Raw genomic sequence first — 14841 nt, 5'->3', positions numbered from 1 at the left:
TATGATATAAGCTGCCAGGAAGAAAAACTTTAGACCGTAACAAACTAAACTAAACTAAGTAATGACAAATCAATAGAAGATACAAGGAGGACGAAAAGAAATCTAACAGGAATAGAAAGACATAGTACTGACTTTTTCCCCCTGTATTATAAATGCTGCATTATGAAACTAATGGAATTAATGTTTTTATTCAGAAATTATACATTATTGACTAGATTAATTTTTTAAAAAGGTTCCTTTTATGTTTGCTCTCATGGAAGCCAAGAGGGGTCATGCTTGGAGTTTTTTTTTTTTTTTTTAGTATTGTTATCTCAAGTTAGTGGAATAATGGATCCCATTATCTCGAGTTAAAGGTGTCACTGTTTCCAAAAACTATGATAAAATGAATTTGTCTTCTTTGTTAAATGTCAGGAAACCCATTTTCAGGAAGCAAACACAATTTACTCTTTTAGCTCCTCGCAAATTTTTCATACAATATGTACAAGAACTAGCAAATTGGACATAATTTCATCAAATAAAATTTTTAAGGTGAAGCAGAGCTGATACAGGAAGTCACTTGATAACGTTTATAACAGCAACTTAAACCTAACTGTATCTGGAAAGCAGTAAACAGGAAACAGAACCTTTCCCGCCACAATAAAAATTATAACTACAGCTCCTACATAAATTAGATGTTGCTGAAGAGTGACAGAAATCTCTTGATAAAACAGTTGAAAATTGTTGTTTAAAATTCCTACTAGGCTATTTTTTCTCAATAGATGCATAATAAAATAAAAGCTGTAACTTCCCACTGTTAAATTTGACGGCAGATTTTGATGCCCCTCATTAGTAGATGCCCAGCTGGTCCCAGAAATCACATATATGGTCCCTGGTCCCCACTTGTGCATGTGATCGCACCGTCAGGTTCATGCCAAGCCACCCGCTTGTGTCAGAATATCGTGGCCAAACAGGAAGACGTTGCTCCCGGCAGAAAATTGTCTGATGAACTCTGGAGGCAGGGTCCCCCGTGTGGGCAAATGCACCCCAGTAGCACAGCATTCGATTAGACAGCAGCCTTTCTGGTAGGGACAGGGTGTAGTTGGCAACTGAGGCCGAGTCAAAAAGAAAGGGCAGCTCAGCACCATGGCAGACATGTTGGTAGCAGAAAGTGAGACCTGACCAGATGCGGTGATCCGAGGCCACATGGTCAAACACATACATCCATACTTGACTGCCTGCTGCTGCACCAGCACGTGCTGACGTCCTGGACGGACACAAGAAGACAAAGTCGGTAACAATCTGGGGAGAGAAATAAAAAATAGAGGGCACTGATTACACAACTTAAATTTCTTTTCCTTCTCTGTCTCTCTTTTCAATAAACTTACCTGAATAATTTACAGCACTAGTGGTTTGACAAAGAACAGCAACGCCCTACTGTAGACAAACATGAGCACCAGAGTTTCCCTTTAGCACCAACTCAAGGTTGATGTTCAGGATTTTCTATGAAAAGTCACAACTTCTAAATAGACTGATGTGAAACTTAGCGAAGATGTTGTCAGGAAAAATGGTGACATCTGATAATGTGGCTCTTCACTCACACCTCCAGAGCTTTTCTGGCCTTAATCAGGTCAAAGGAAGTTGTTGCATGGGCTCCTTTGTTTCTCATTTGCCAACTGCATCTACCATCTGAACCTCTTATCCTAATGCTAGCATTTATACCTCACATTAGCATGCATTTTTTCATTATTCAAATTAGTAATGCTGATACAAACGGCTCAATAATGGCAAATGTAACTGAGGTATATATAAGTAATCCCATGATTTTGCAGAGGCTCTGTAAGCAAATCAAAGATACACAGCTATCTATCTCAGCATTCAGTAGAAAGATGGGCACAAAAATAACAGGAAAAATTCCAATTAATCTGGTTTTGTGAAACTCTAACCTTTCCCATTCCACTAGCGCCACCAGGAGGTAGACATTTTGTCAAACGGACTTAAAGGGCTGGTTATCTTGTAATGACATTTGTACAGCATTTCATAATTTTATCTGACCAATAATTTAGTTTCTTGTGTAGAGTTTGTGTAAAACATTAATCAAATTAATAATGTCCCCAACTTGTGCTGCATATAATGCAGTAAATACCAAATTACAGCATTATGACTCACCATAGAAAGATAGCTTTTGTTGAGTATCAGCATTAGTGTTGCTAATATAGTCTAATTAGCATGTTAAGGATCATTTTTGTAGCTCATGGAGAATAAAAAGCAATATGGCTTTACATAATATTCCCAAACCTTTCATTGTTCCCCTAATTATTAAATATTCATTCTTCACCTGACCTCATATACTTCTAAGTCTTGAAAAAACTAAAAACTATGACAATTATCTTCTAAAAATGTGAAATATGTGCAAAGGCTACAAAACATTTGCTTTGTTCTTGATGAGCTGTACCATGCTGAAGGTTCTGTGCATTACAGCTTCTGCTCTGCTTTTGAGAAAAGAAAATGAGCAAAGCGAATTAGCATGACTTTTACAAAGAGATGAGCAAAGCAGCAAAATTGTTTTTCCCTCACAGTACAAGGAAATAGAAACAATAAGGTAAACCACTTTCTTCTGCCTGTTACCTGGAAACCAGTGAGTCTTTTCCAGCAGGACACAACCTGCACCCACACAGCTGCACATCTGACACCTGAACACAAACAGCCTGAGTAGAGGAAGTTAAGGCATATTGATACACAAACACACATCTTTTCCCTTCTCTAATCTTCAAACTCATGTCTGATTCAAACAGGCAAAACCTCAAATGTATTAAGCCATAGCAGGTACATACTGTATCTGAACACTGTCGTGTCAAGTGGGGATGTAATGTTACATAATACCTGCTCTGCACTGAAGTGGAAGTGGAGCTCTTGAAATATTTTTCCTCTCTTCCCCTGAATAAGTTCCATTTGGTCTGGTTTTATTTTTGCTTCTGTCAGTGTCAGATAATGTGGCATGTGCATCATCTTTCATGGAAAATCTTTAAATATGTTTCTTTAAATATGCAGGTGCAGCAAAAATCTACAAGTACATGCTAGCATAAACAGTACACAGTTATACTATATGTTATAGTAATGATAATGACTGAACTAAATTTTGAGCTGTAATAAAAAGTATCTGGCTAAAGTTTGTTTTTGTTTTTTGAAACTCATATTTTCCTGATACTGGGACCTTGTCTGTAGGATTGTTGCCATGGGGATGGCTCTTTTCTGGGTGGCTGAGGGCCCTGCACTGCAGCCCTAAGGGCTGTGGTGTGGGACCCGGCCTTCCCGAACCTGGGTTGTCCCACGTGGTGGCCTCTGTGGTCATGGTCGCTACTGGTGTGGATGAATCCCCAAGATATTATTTCCTCACCTCACAGTAATGTCAAGCCAGATTTCATTCTTGTTATGGTAAGGGACAGAATGGGGATTGCTTTGGGTTGGTGTGTGTGTGTGTGAGTGAGAGAGAAAAAGTAAGTGTCTATTTTAAATAGTTATTTTATATTCTTGTTTTTATATGCATTTTATTTTTAAAGCATTTTGTGCTACTCATGAAATGAATAAAAATAATTGATTTGATTAATGTTAGCTCACAGAGTTGGAAGCTATATGATAATATGAGGCAGCAGAGAATTTAAGCATTTTGGATTCTGTAATTTTCAGTGAAGGAGTTTGATGTGACTCTTAATACACTTGAATATATATATATATATATTATATATATTATATAGTCTAGTATTCCCTGTTGTTTTCTGCTGCAGGCAGTGCCTCCTCACTGTGGACATAATCAGCTATTTAATATTGCAATGCATGATGGAGAACCTATGGATGCTGGGGGTGTGAGGAGGAGGAAGAGGGCGGGTATATGTACGTATGCATATGTGTATATGCATGCATGTGTGTCTAGAGTCACTGTACTGTGTGAGTCTAGACACACAATATATTTTACACAAGGATTTAACATCTTTTCAAAGTGAGATTAACATCTGCCCTCTACAGAACTTTCCTCCATTCAACAGAGAAAATAGATCCATGCATAAATCTGTAGTCTGTTTATAAAAGTCCGCACTGGTGCATAATTTATGCACATGGCTATGTGGTCCAGACAGATGGGATATCTGTGGCTTTCATTTAACCGTCAGTTCTTGAAAATTAGTGCATAAATTCTTGGTTTAGTTCTCTTTACTGAAGATAGTAGTAATAAATGGAGCATTAATTACTGGTGAAGCCATTACACAATTCGTGTCTGGTGCATTTAGCCACAGAGAAAAGTGCTCAAACTTCATGAGCTCAAAGTGACAACTAATTTCACTTTGAGTCTTCAGAGTGAAATTAGCAAAGTGGTTTGAAGTAAAAAGACTTTTGATCCACCTGCCTGAGGTCCAACTTGTAAAAATCATAACAAAAACGAAACAAGCAACACTGGCACTCACAAGCCAGTGGTACCTAATAATTAAATAAAAGTTAATATCATTTAGCACCGAAGCTGTATGCGTCCATTTGAGCCTCTGTGCCAACAAGCAGTTTTTATTTTCATTAAGCAACTTTATAAAAACATTTTTTTATTTGTATTACAACTATTCAGTGAGTATGGTATAGCTAATTAAAGATTACAGCCCCATTGTTGATATAGTGTATGAGTGATATTATGTGTTCAGTAACAAAAAGAATAATATTGTTCTGGGTGGTTGCAGAAGTAGTTCGGCTTGTTTAAAGCAAGGAAAATGCACATGCTCCACAAACATAAATGTGATAAAAGAATTAAAACTGAGCTCTCAGCATTAGCTTCTTATACCAATGACTGGCTGTACTAAACACCCACCACCCCCTTTCCCCATGCTACTCTGGTGTCTTTTATTAAAAAAAAATATACAGGAAGGGGATGTGTAATGGGGCTGGCTTTGAGTGTGACTCCACAATGTCCCAACTGCACAGCAAACTGTGACTGAATACTAACAACGACCAGTACCACCAACTGACTCCCTGTGGCCACCATATTGTGCAACACTTGGGAAAAACTCTGCTCTGTCATCATCCTAAAGTCCACCTATGTATTTTTACAGTTTTAGGAACTCAAAACTAGGTCATGTAAACACTTTGGTAATGAATAAGAAGAGCAAAAAAGGAATGCAACTATGAAGCTGACATAATTTGTGTACAAAAATGATGATTAATTGATGTGCTCAATACCTCTGTAGAAATTCTACATGCAAGTTTAAGAAAGAAGTCTTGTCTTTTTCAATAACATAACAAAACCTTTTCCACTGGAAAGTGTGTGTTCAATTTGACCCTCTCTCAATGTTGCAGTTTATGACAGAGCATTAACAACCAACATGCAGACCGGTTTCATATTCCGTGATGAAGCATAGCAGATCCTCCCTATATTACTCACAAAATGAATGTAATAATGCAAACAAAGTTACTGTACCCTGGGAAATTTAATTAAAGTGTGACAGAGCTTGCAAAAACCAGATATCTGCTGGTGTTGATATATAAATTTATCACTGAACTCTAACGCAACCTCTACACCATAGCTACCAGAAAATGGTCTGATTCTTTTAACTATTAATCCAATCAAAAAGTAGTTTTATAGAAAGAAAACAGTAAATTCAGCTAATTTTGATGTGCCTAAAATTACTTATTATTAATTGTTCTGTGCTGTCACACATATTAACAGCAGAATAAAATTTATGCTGAAGTCTGGAAATATAGCTTAAAAAATCAAAAGACAACAAAAGCCAAAGTGTGTAAAAAGTGTCTAAAAAGTAAGCAAAAACATTGATAAATTGCTAATGATGAACTATGTTTGCCACATGTCAGTGAGATTTTGATGCATGATGTACTAATTGAGATCTGGTCCCTAGATTTATCTTTTAGTGCGCTTGTTGTTGTAATACTGAGGCTTGTAATGCAGCTTTTGCTTAGCATGCTTTAGGTTAGCATGTAGCATTCTAATGCTATTCATTCTATATTGACGGTAGAGCAAAAATGTATAGAATCGCTGATTTTATAGTTGGAAACCCAAACATCTGATCATTCCTCCAAGATTCTCTTTTATACAGAGCAGTGGGTTTCATCTATGAAACCCAATGGAAATATCATCCACTGTCAAGGCTGCAATTAGTCTTTGGTTAGTTAAAATGTTAAGTTTTAGATGATTTAAATTTATGGGTTTCTTGTTTACAAATCTTACTGGATACACACAGATCAGGGCAAGGAACACGCTTGCAGCAAGAGTTTCTGATGGAAATAAGCTATGAAATGCTAGTACATTCCCCACTTCATTGATGACTGTCTGTTGTTTAGTATTATGCATTGCTATATAGATGCTGCCTCCCTGAAAACAGCTCCAAGTAGTCAATAAAATTAGTCAAGAGCGATAAAAAAAATTCAAAACAAAAAAAAAAGTGGGATAAAAGATGCTGTGACACCCCGATTAGCTGAGGGGAACTGCAAAGTCAGGTGATAATTAGTTGGATTGTCACCTTTTATGATGAAACAAAAATACAGAGAAGTGCAACTTTACTCAATATTACCTAGATTAAGGTCCCAAATTTAACTGATTAAACCTGAACAGCAAACACATTATCAACATTTTTAAGAAATACTGACATACATATAGGATCAAAGTCACTTAAACCTTAGTTTAGAATGAATTTATAACTATTTGGAGGCTGTATACTTTATTGCATTGTACTTAATGTTTTAATATTTCATATGCCCTCATTAATATTCAAGTCACTCGGTCAGTGCTTCTTTCTCTGGCAATTCTTAGGTCTTTTACTTTTCTGTGATTCATTATTCCTTGTGTGGCTGCAAAAAATAAATAAATAAATAAAAAACAGGTTCTTCTTTTATGGAGTAGTCAGATTGCATTTCACACTAACAAACTCTTTGATTCTTGGTGGTCCACATGTTTCACCCATGCAAATAACAAGGGGGAAAAACACTTGTCAGTCAAATAACAAGATGCTGGGGTTGCAGCTCCCACTGCAGGCAAAAGACTTAATAGCATGCTTCAGGGTACAACATGCAGCTATGATGTCTGGGAATCCCATAATAATGCCAATTTTCAATATAAGGTAACATTTTTTCTCTCATCAGTCCAAGCTATAAGAAAAACAGCTTTTTTCTTTCTTTTTTTATCCAAATGATTGTGGTTATTCATCAGAGGCCGGAGACAGCACAATGCATTAATTAAATCTGTTGAGATTTCAAAAACATTTGGAATTTAATGAATTTATAACTATTAAAATGACTAACCAAGAGTAAAGTGATTTGCAGTAGTATGAAAACAGCTAGTAGAACAATGATAATCCACATCAAACAGAGGAATGTTAATCCCTGATTCATTTTTCATGTCTTGCATCCTTTTATCAAATGCTATTTTTGAATCAAAAGCATCTTGTATCAATAACTTTATATTGTTCAGTTGAATTAATGGTGTTTTAACCTATATAAGGATTTAGAAAACCTGATCCTCATGTCTTCAAATTAAGTAAATACAAGCTCAGATGAACAACTGCACATAAATATTACATTATTTCATCATTTAAGCAATAAAAAAAATAATAAAAATAAACACACCTTATTGCTTCCACTGAAATTAAAAGGGTAAGGAGCAGCCAGAGGCTGCTCATCAAGTTAATTTGATTTATTGATCATGAGCAAGTAAGAGCACATCAAATGCACCTCTGGAGCATTAACCTGTATGTTAACATAATGCCAAGGAGGAAAGACATCAGCAATGATCAATGATAAGGTGTTTCTGCTGCCCTGGGAAAGCTTATAAGATAATTTCCAAAACATTTGGAGTCCATCATGATTAATGATTATTCACAAATGGAAAACATTCAAAGCAGTTATTTAATTTCTTAAAATTAGAACAATTCAAACTCAGAATAACAACTTATGGCCATTTTCTGAGTAGTGTGCGCCCCTGCAAGTTTATCCCAAGGTTAGACCGCACAATATTCTGACATATCTAAAAAAGCCCTAAAACTACATGTTAGACTCTACAGGTCTCAGTTAGCATGTCAAATGTTAAAGTTCATGACAGTACAATTAGAAAAACAGCCAGGTTGTTTGAAAGTGTTGTCAGTTCTCTCTAAAAGGACATGACAGCACAGTTCTGATTTGCAAAAGTTGCATTTAAATAAACCACAAGACATTTGGAACAATGTTCTTTGGGCAAAGAAGACCAAAGTGGAGATCTACTGCACAGCACCTCGCTCGGTGAAAACCAAAATGACAAAAAGCAAACATTATGTACATTATGTTAAGTGTCAAACTAAGGTTTTTTCCACATGACAGCTTTTAGCCTTAAAAACTTCATCCTAAAATGGAAATAGTCAATTTTATTATATCAGGAACAAAGAGGTCATCACTTCATCGATATTTTGTAGCTTTATTTAGGACTCCGGGCAGTATTCATGCCTTCAGTCACAGACACGTAAAGCTGAAGAGTTTTGGATTATCTTGTACATCAGTGCTAATTTTAGGAGGATGTTGTACTAAGCTTATCTCACCTGAGCAAGCATGTTCCTGCGGTCAGCGTCTCTGTACAGGGGTAGATATTTGTGTAGGATCCGCAGAGCATGTTGTTTAAAGATGGCTGTGATATATACAGTGCACTCTACAGCAGACACTGGCTTGCTGAAGACCCCGTACACAAAAAGCACCCCTTCCTCTGAGGTTGTTCCTGAAGGAGCGAAAACAGTAAAAACAAAAGAAAACATTGGTATGTTGTTCGTTGTTTTACTTTGATTTAATTGTGTCTCTCGTGTGTAATTGGTTCTGGGTTTAGAAAGCCCTTCTAAACAGTAAAAACTGCCCTCAGCTTTCTTGTAATCTGGGAATTCTAACATCAAATTGTCTTATAATGAGGACCTGTAGGAGTACAACAGAAAGCAAAAATCCAGATCTAGAATGATAAAAATAAGGATAACAATCCCATCCTTTCTCATTGTCTATGTTTCTGATTTGGTGTGTTTCTTACCCATCAGAAGTGCCTTTTCTTTCTGCCAGTGTCCCTTCTGAAAGGCAGTGATAGCCTGCTCTTTAATCAGCTCTCCATCGATATATGGACCCCAAGTCTCAAAAACTTCCAGGAACCTGAACGGGTTCACTATTTTAGAACCTGGGATGGAAAGACAAATTACAATGAAAATGCAATCTGATTTTTGAATAGACGAGGGAGGTTGAGTGAGTAAAAACAAAAGGAAGAACTACTTCACTTTTCCCAGTAAATACAATAAAAGCTACAAGCTATGAGATTCCACTGTCATATCTAAGATGTGTTTAGCTTTTTCTCCCTGATTTCAGCACCAGAAAGTGAGCTCAGGCAACCAGAAAACTGCTGCTGAGGACAGAATCACAGAATTAGAAACACAGATCAATAACTCTGTCAGCCATAGATTTATTACATTAATATTTTGCTGTAAGGTAGTAAAATCCCTTTAATTGCACCTTTTGGGGTTCATTCTTCAGCTTTAATGATTTGTTTTCCTCTAGTATCTAGTGATAAATGTTTTCACTATTTTTTTCCCATTTTTTTTGCAGATGAACATACTATATCCTTCCTTCTTATATAAGTGTGTGGGCAGCCATGAGTGTTTGCTCTAAATTCAGGGATTGTGGCACCCTACTTGTTTTCATCTGTGCAGCCAGGACGGCCTGTGGAGAGAGAGACAGCAGGCAGACGAAGTCGCTCACAGAGCAGTTGGTCTGTTTAGCAAAGTTTTTTCCCAGCTTCAGGGCATCATGTCTGGAAAAGAGATGCAGAAAAATAAAATTACTGATCAGTTTGAAGTTATTTGGAATCTTGGCAAAGACATTCCTGTGAGGCTCAAACGCAGCATGGAAAACACATAGCCGTCTGATTAGTACAAGCTAGGTGTTTTATTTATAACTCCACCCAACCCAAGCTGTTGCTTTCTCACCTGGTCTTCAGTGGGATGGAGAAAGGCAGGCTCTGCAGGACAGCTTGTTTGAACAGAGGTTTACTGCTCTGGATCATCAGGTGAAGACTCACTGACTGAGCACCTGCACTCTCACCGAATATTGTCACCTGACAAAACGAATCAGAAAGTCTTTCAAGTCAGAGAGTAGCATAAAAAAAAGAAAAATACTGCACCAGATATCTTGAGATAATCAGTCTAGAGTCTTAGCTTGCCTTGCTAGGGTCACCTCCAAACACAGCAATGTTCTGCTGAACCCAAAGAAGAGCCGCCTGCTGGTCCAAAATCCCATAATTCCCTGCTGCTGAGGTGTGAGGATCTTTGCCCGACACAAGGAATCCAAATGCGCCTTCAACCATGCATCAGTTCACATGATCAGCAGGACATAATTAGCTCAGGCACGACATTCATTTCCTCTGCGTTCCAAATTACCATTCACATGTCACTGCCCTTGTTTTCAGTCTTGCAGCAAAGCCATTTAATATAATAGCACACACAAATCATCCAGATTACTGTCTCTCTTTCACACGCACATGCACTTATTCCTGCTTGTTGACGTTCCCTAAGCCAAATCCAGTGTTAATGTTCATTCTGGCTTCAACTTTGCAGGCACAACACAATTTATCACAACATAAATTAAAATGGTAAAATTAAATAAAGCAGCCCAGTTTTCCTGTGCTAACATGCTGGGGGTTTGCAGTAGAAAATGTTCATGTTTAAGAAAACACCACAAAACTTTCTTACCAAGTCGGTACTCCACATTTACAACAACAGTGTGGGTGAAGTTACTAATGAAGCGTCCATCATGCATGGGCTTGGAGGCTGAACCAGCTATGAAATCCCCACCATGGATCCATACCATGACGGGCATGGGGGTCCGCAAAGGAGAACTGAAGTTCACATCTCGAGGTACAAAGATGTTGAGGTAGAGACAGTCCTCACTGACCTTTTCAAGACATAAGAGGATGCAGATCAATCAGTTTTTGTTTCCTGAAAATCTGTTGTATTTTCTTTTTTTCCTGGTCAATCATAATCAAAGTATGTATGTTATACAGTCAAGGCATGTCATCACAAAAACATTTCCAACATTTTATACCACCAAAATAGTCTTGATTAGTGAAGTTAGGGGCTTACAGACACCACACTCACAAAACAAAATATAATTGGGTGAATTAGTGCAACAAATTTTCTTTAAAAATGTGAAAAAATAATATTTCATCATTACATCATTAATAATTTCTAAAAGCTTTCTTTTATTTTTCTTAATTTATAAATTGTACATCATTAAACCATGATCAAAGAAAACCAAACAATTCTTTGTAAAAATAATCTTAGTACTCATTACTAAATTTTTTGCACAATTAAACCTACTTGAGCAAATTTAAATATACTGGAAACTCTTCTCAATACTCACAAGAGCGTCTTCAAAAGTCTAATAAATTTAAAGAAATGAAATGAAAAGATGAGAAAAAGGGACAAAGGTTCAAAGCCAGAGACACACAGTATCACCGTTGCCATGGTATCTCAGATGTTATCTTCACTGAACCAGAGGATGAAGAAGAGATATGTTACTGAATGATGGGACTTCCACAGTATCCTCTATGAATTCACTTAATGAAAAACTCAATGTGTGGCCTGAGAGCATGAAAAATGTCTCAGTTTGTGACATGGAGTATATTATACATTACTCCAGTATTTCCACCACTACTGCCCTGCTTGTTATGCAACATAAATAATCTCAAAGAGCTTACTGTTAGGTTATTTTACATTTACATAAGCCTACATAGCCCAAGCCCTGTTCACAGGATGAGTCCAAATGAATGCCCTGTGGTACTGAGAGCAAAATTTTCTCAATGTTCCACATTTCCAAGTCCAAAAAAAAAAAACTTCTTTGATAATTTCATGATCCTGAAATACCAAATATCACTGCCTCCACACAGAACAGTGGCTTACATTTTAAAAACTCAAAGATTATTTCAAGATTACCATCAGTTAGCCAAAACTAGCTAACCTGAATTCTTTGTCACTGTGCTGTGGCAGTTTTTAGCAGGTAAAAGCAGGTAAACGTGTGCTCCAACATCTTTGTTATGTTGGAATTGGAAAGTAAAATATGGCCACAAAAAGTAAAAGCTAAAATTTCTAATGCAAAATTACCACAAGGCTCACTTCTAATTAGCTTATTGTTTAGATGCATTACAATATTTCTAGACCACGCGGAGCCCAATTTACATTAAATTATTAATCTTTTTTTATCTAAATAAATTCCATATTGACTAAAATTTCCATCACCATGAGACCAAACTGAACAGCCTCAAGCACTATGGAGACATACCAAGGTCTTGAAATCCAAAAACTCACATCTGCTCACAGCTGGCTTTGGAGTGTGGTGCTCATTTTGTGGTAGCAGGAATTGAACTGCTCTGGGTTCAGTCAGCAGTGATAGAAACCAATCTCTTTTTATACAATCAAATTTTTGATGATGGTGCTGATTTTGAGTTTGCAACACTTGACTCATCTGACTTGTTTTTTGTTTACAGAAGGAATCACAAGACAAACTATTTCCTATTTCTAATGCGTTCATCTATAAGGCCTGTAGTCTAAAACCTTTACTGATAACTCAAATTTCCTTAGAACAAATTTTTAATCTTCAAAGGAAGTGCATCCATGTACCCATGTTTTAGAAAATATTAACAATCCCTACTTTTAATGTAAAATGGTGACAGGATACTTATCCTTCCCATTAGCCATGTGCTTTCTGTAAAATCATTGTTTGACATATTTATTTAATCAAAACTATTAACAAGACAGTAAACAGTTAACGACTGATTTTGCTTTTAAAATTCTCAGCAACAACTCCTAAATGGATTGAAACAGAGACTAAATGCAACAGCACTCTCACCAGTCTCAGTAACAAGCAGCTATTTCAGTAAATGTGGTTGACATTTTTTGACAAATGCCAAACTTGCAATTTTTTTACCAGTTACAAACATTTCCCAGTCCAAGAAAATCCATGGTGGGGGATGAATTCAGCTGATCTGAGAGCAACACAGAATAAACAGAAGATTTGGTATATCCCTGTTAGTGTTTTATAACATTTTTTTAAGACTGGCCACAGTTCTATAGAGATTACACTCTCCAAACTGGGTGGGAAATATTTATTTTCACTTCCCTCACCTAATAATCCAGCAGTTTAAGCTGATTTACTATTACACTTAAATAAAGTTTTCATGTTCCTTACCATCTTAGGACACTCCTCAGTGATAGGTCCACTACAGGCCTGCATGCATGCCGCCTGGGGGAAGGAGGCATCGTAGACCCCTGGCCAAGGGCTCACTGGTCTGGGGGGCTTCCAGCGGTAAGCCCCAACAGGAGGTTCAGCATATGGTATTCCATAGAATATATTGGCCTTATCCACAGTAATCCCCTTGATCAGCCCATTTTTGGTTAACACCACTGGTCCAGCAGCTTCATTTTTACCCTGGTAAACTGCTTTGTCCTTCTTTTGTTGTTTAAACGTGAGGTCCTCTGGCCGTCTCAGCTCCTTGAGGGAGTTTAGCTCAAAATCTTTGGTGGTGATGAACGGCTCAGCTCTCACAAGCAATCCACGGTAGATATTTCTCAAAAAGCTGACAAGGTCGGTTTGATCATTTTTCGTCACCTCTCCAGAGGAAAGCACTAAAGTTATTGTGCTTAGAAGCAGCAAACACTGCCAGCTCTCCATATTGTGCCAGAGTTCTCTTATACTTTCCAATACCCTGCTGCTTAGATTCTGATTTGACTTGAATAATGGACCAGCTTAGGTAGAGGCGCTGCAGGAAACATAATCGTGCAGCCTGAAACTCTTCACAGACTGTGCATGACTTCAATTTGGCTGCTTGAGATTTATCAAACAAAAGATGCTCTGTTTGACTACTGATTGCTGTCCTGCAGACTCTGAACAGCTGGACAAAGACACTGTGATGCACTACCACTAATAGAAGACAAGTTGTCTGTCCTTTGCTTAATAAAGGCTAATCAAAGCCACACATACCAAGTAACTGGGGTTAGGCATTGCAGCAACCTCCATAAAAGAAGACGTTTTTGTTTCTTTTTTTTACACTTTTTCACCATTCGAGTGTATCAATTACTGATGTTTAATTTGAACAGATATCTTCAATTGATGGAGCTCTTTATTGCACATTTACACAAAAGTGTAAGTAGGTCTACAGTGCCATCTATAGGTCATCTGTGCCACTACAGTCAGGTCTGACAGGTAATGATGTTGAATCACACAATTATGCTTTTCTTGCTTTCAGCTGAAATGCTTCCTCTTCTTTTATAAAATGGGTAATTCATTAGTCTTTATTCAAGGAATTTGCAGGTTTTGAAGTCTACAGCATCATGTAATACAGTTTCATCACAAAGAGGGTCCAACATTTGATTAGAATTTTGAGTAAATTTCACACCTTCAAAATGATAGAATGAAAGGCAAGTTTTTATAATGTTATTGATTTGTCAATTATCACTAATTATAAAGGTATAAAAGACAGATACATGTGAAGATAAGCCACCGACACATCATGTTAATAAAGCTATAAATTCATAATAACTGCCCATTATGGAAATATTGTGCTACAAACAGAAAATAAACATAAACAGGGGTTTTCTAGCTAGCTTCTATCTGACATGTTATCTGTGGAGATAATTTGAAGCAGTACCCCAATGCAAAGTGTGGACATTTGGGTATTTGAAGTTAGTCCAAAACAAAGAATTTTATGTTTTGTTACATTTGTGGGAGGTAATGTTTTTGCCTATTGGTAGCTTCCGATTGGTGATATGTATAAAGGACAATTCCACTGCTTTTGGGGAGACCTTGATCACATCTGACCATTTCCTGTTAAAT

The 14841-nt window shown here is 37.1% G+C and overlaps 1 protein-coding gene across 1 annotated transcript; it reads right to left on the bottom strand.

The window, feature by feature from the left end:
- Positions 1-825: 825 nt before the first annotated feature.
- LOC121635107 (cAMP-regulated D2 protein) lies at positions 826-13680 on the bottom strand. Its single transcript, XM_041978169.1, has 8 exons — positions 13198-13680; positions 10704-10905; positions 10175-10308; positions 9942-10069; positions 9648-9766; positions 8999-9139; positions 8529-8701; positions 826-1278 (listed from the first exon to the last, which is right to left on the bottom strand). The coding sequence occupies exons 1-8, from the start codon at positions 13678-13680 to the stop codon at positions 826-828; spliced, it is 1833 nt and encodes a 610-aa protein (XP_041834103.1).
- Positions 13681-14841: the final 1161 nt, after the last annotated feature.

The sequence above is a fragment of the Melanotaenia boesemani genome, chromosome 23 (genome assembly GCF_017639745.1).
Source record: "Melanotaenia boesemani isolate fMelBoe1 chromosome 23, fMelBoe1.pri, whole genome shotgun sequence".
In the NCBI taxonomy this organism is placed as follows: domain Eukaryota; kingdom Metazoa; phylum Chordata; class Actinopteri; order Atheriniformes; family Melanotaeniidae; genus Melanotaenia; species Melanotaenia boesemani.
This window is presented reverse-complemented; position numbering and strand designations above follow the sequence as displayed.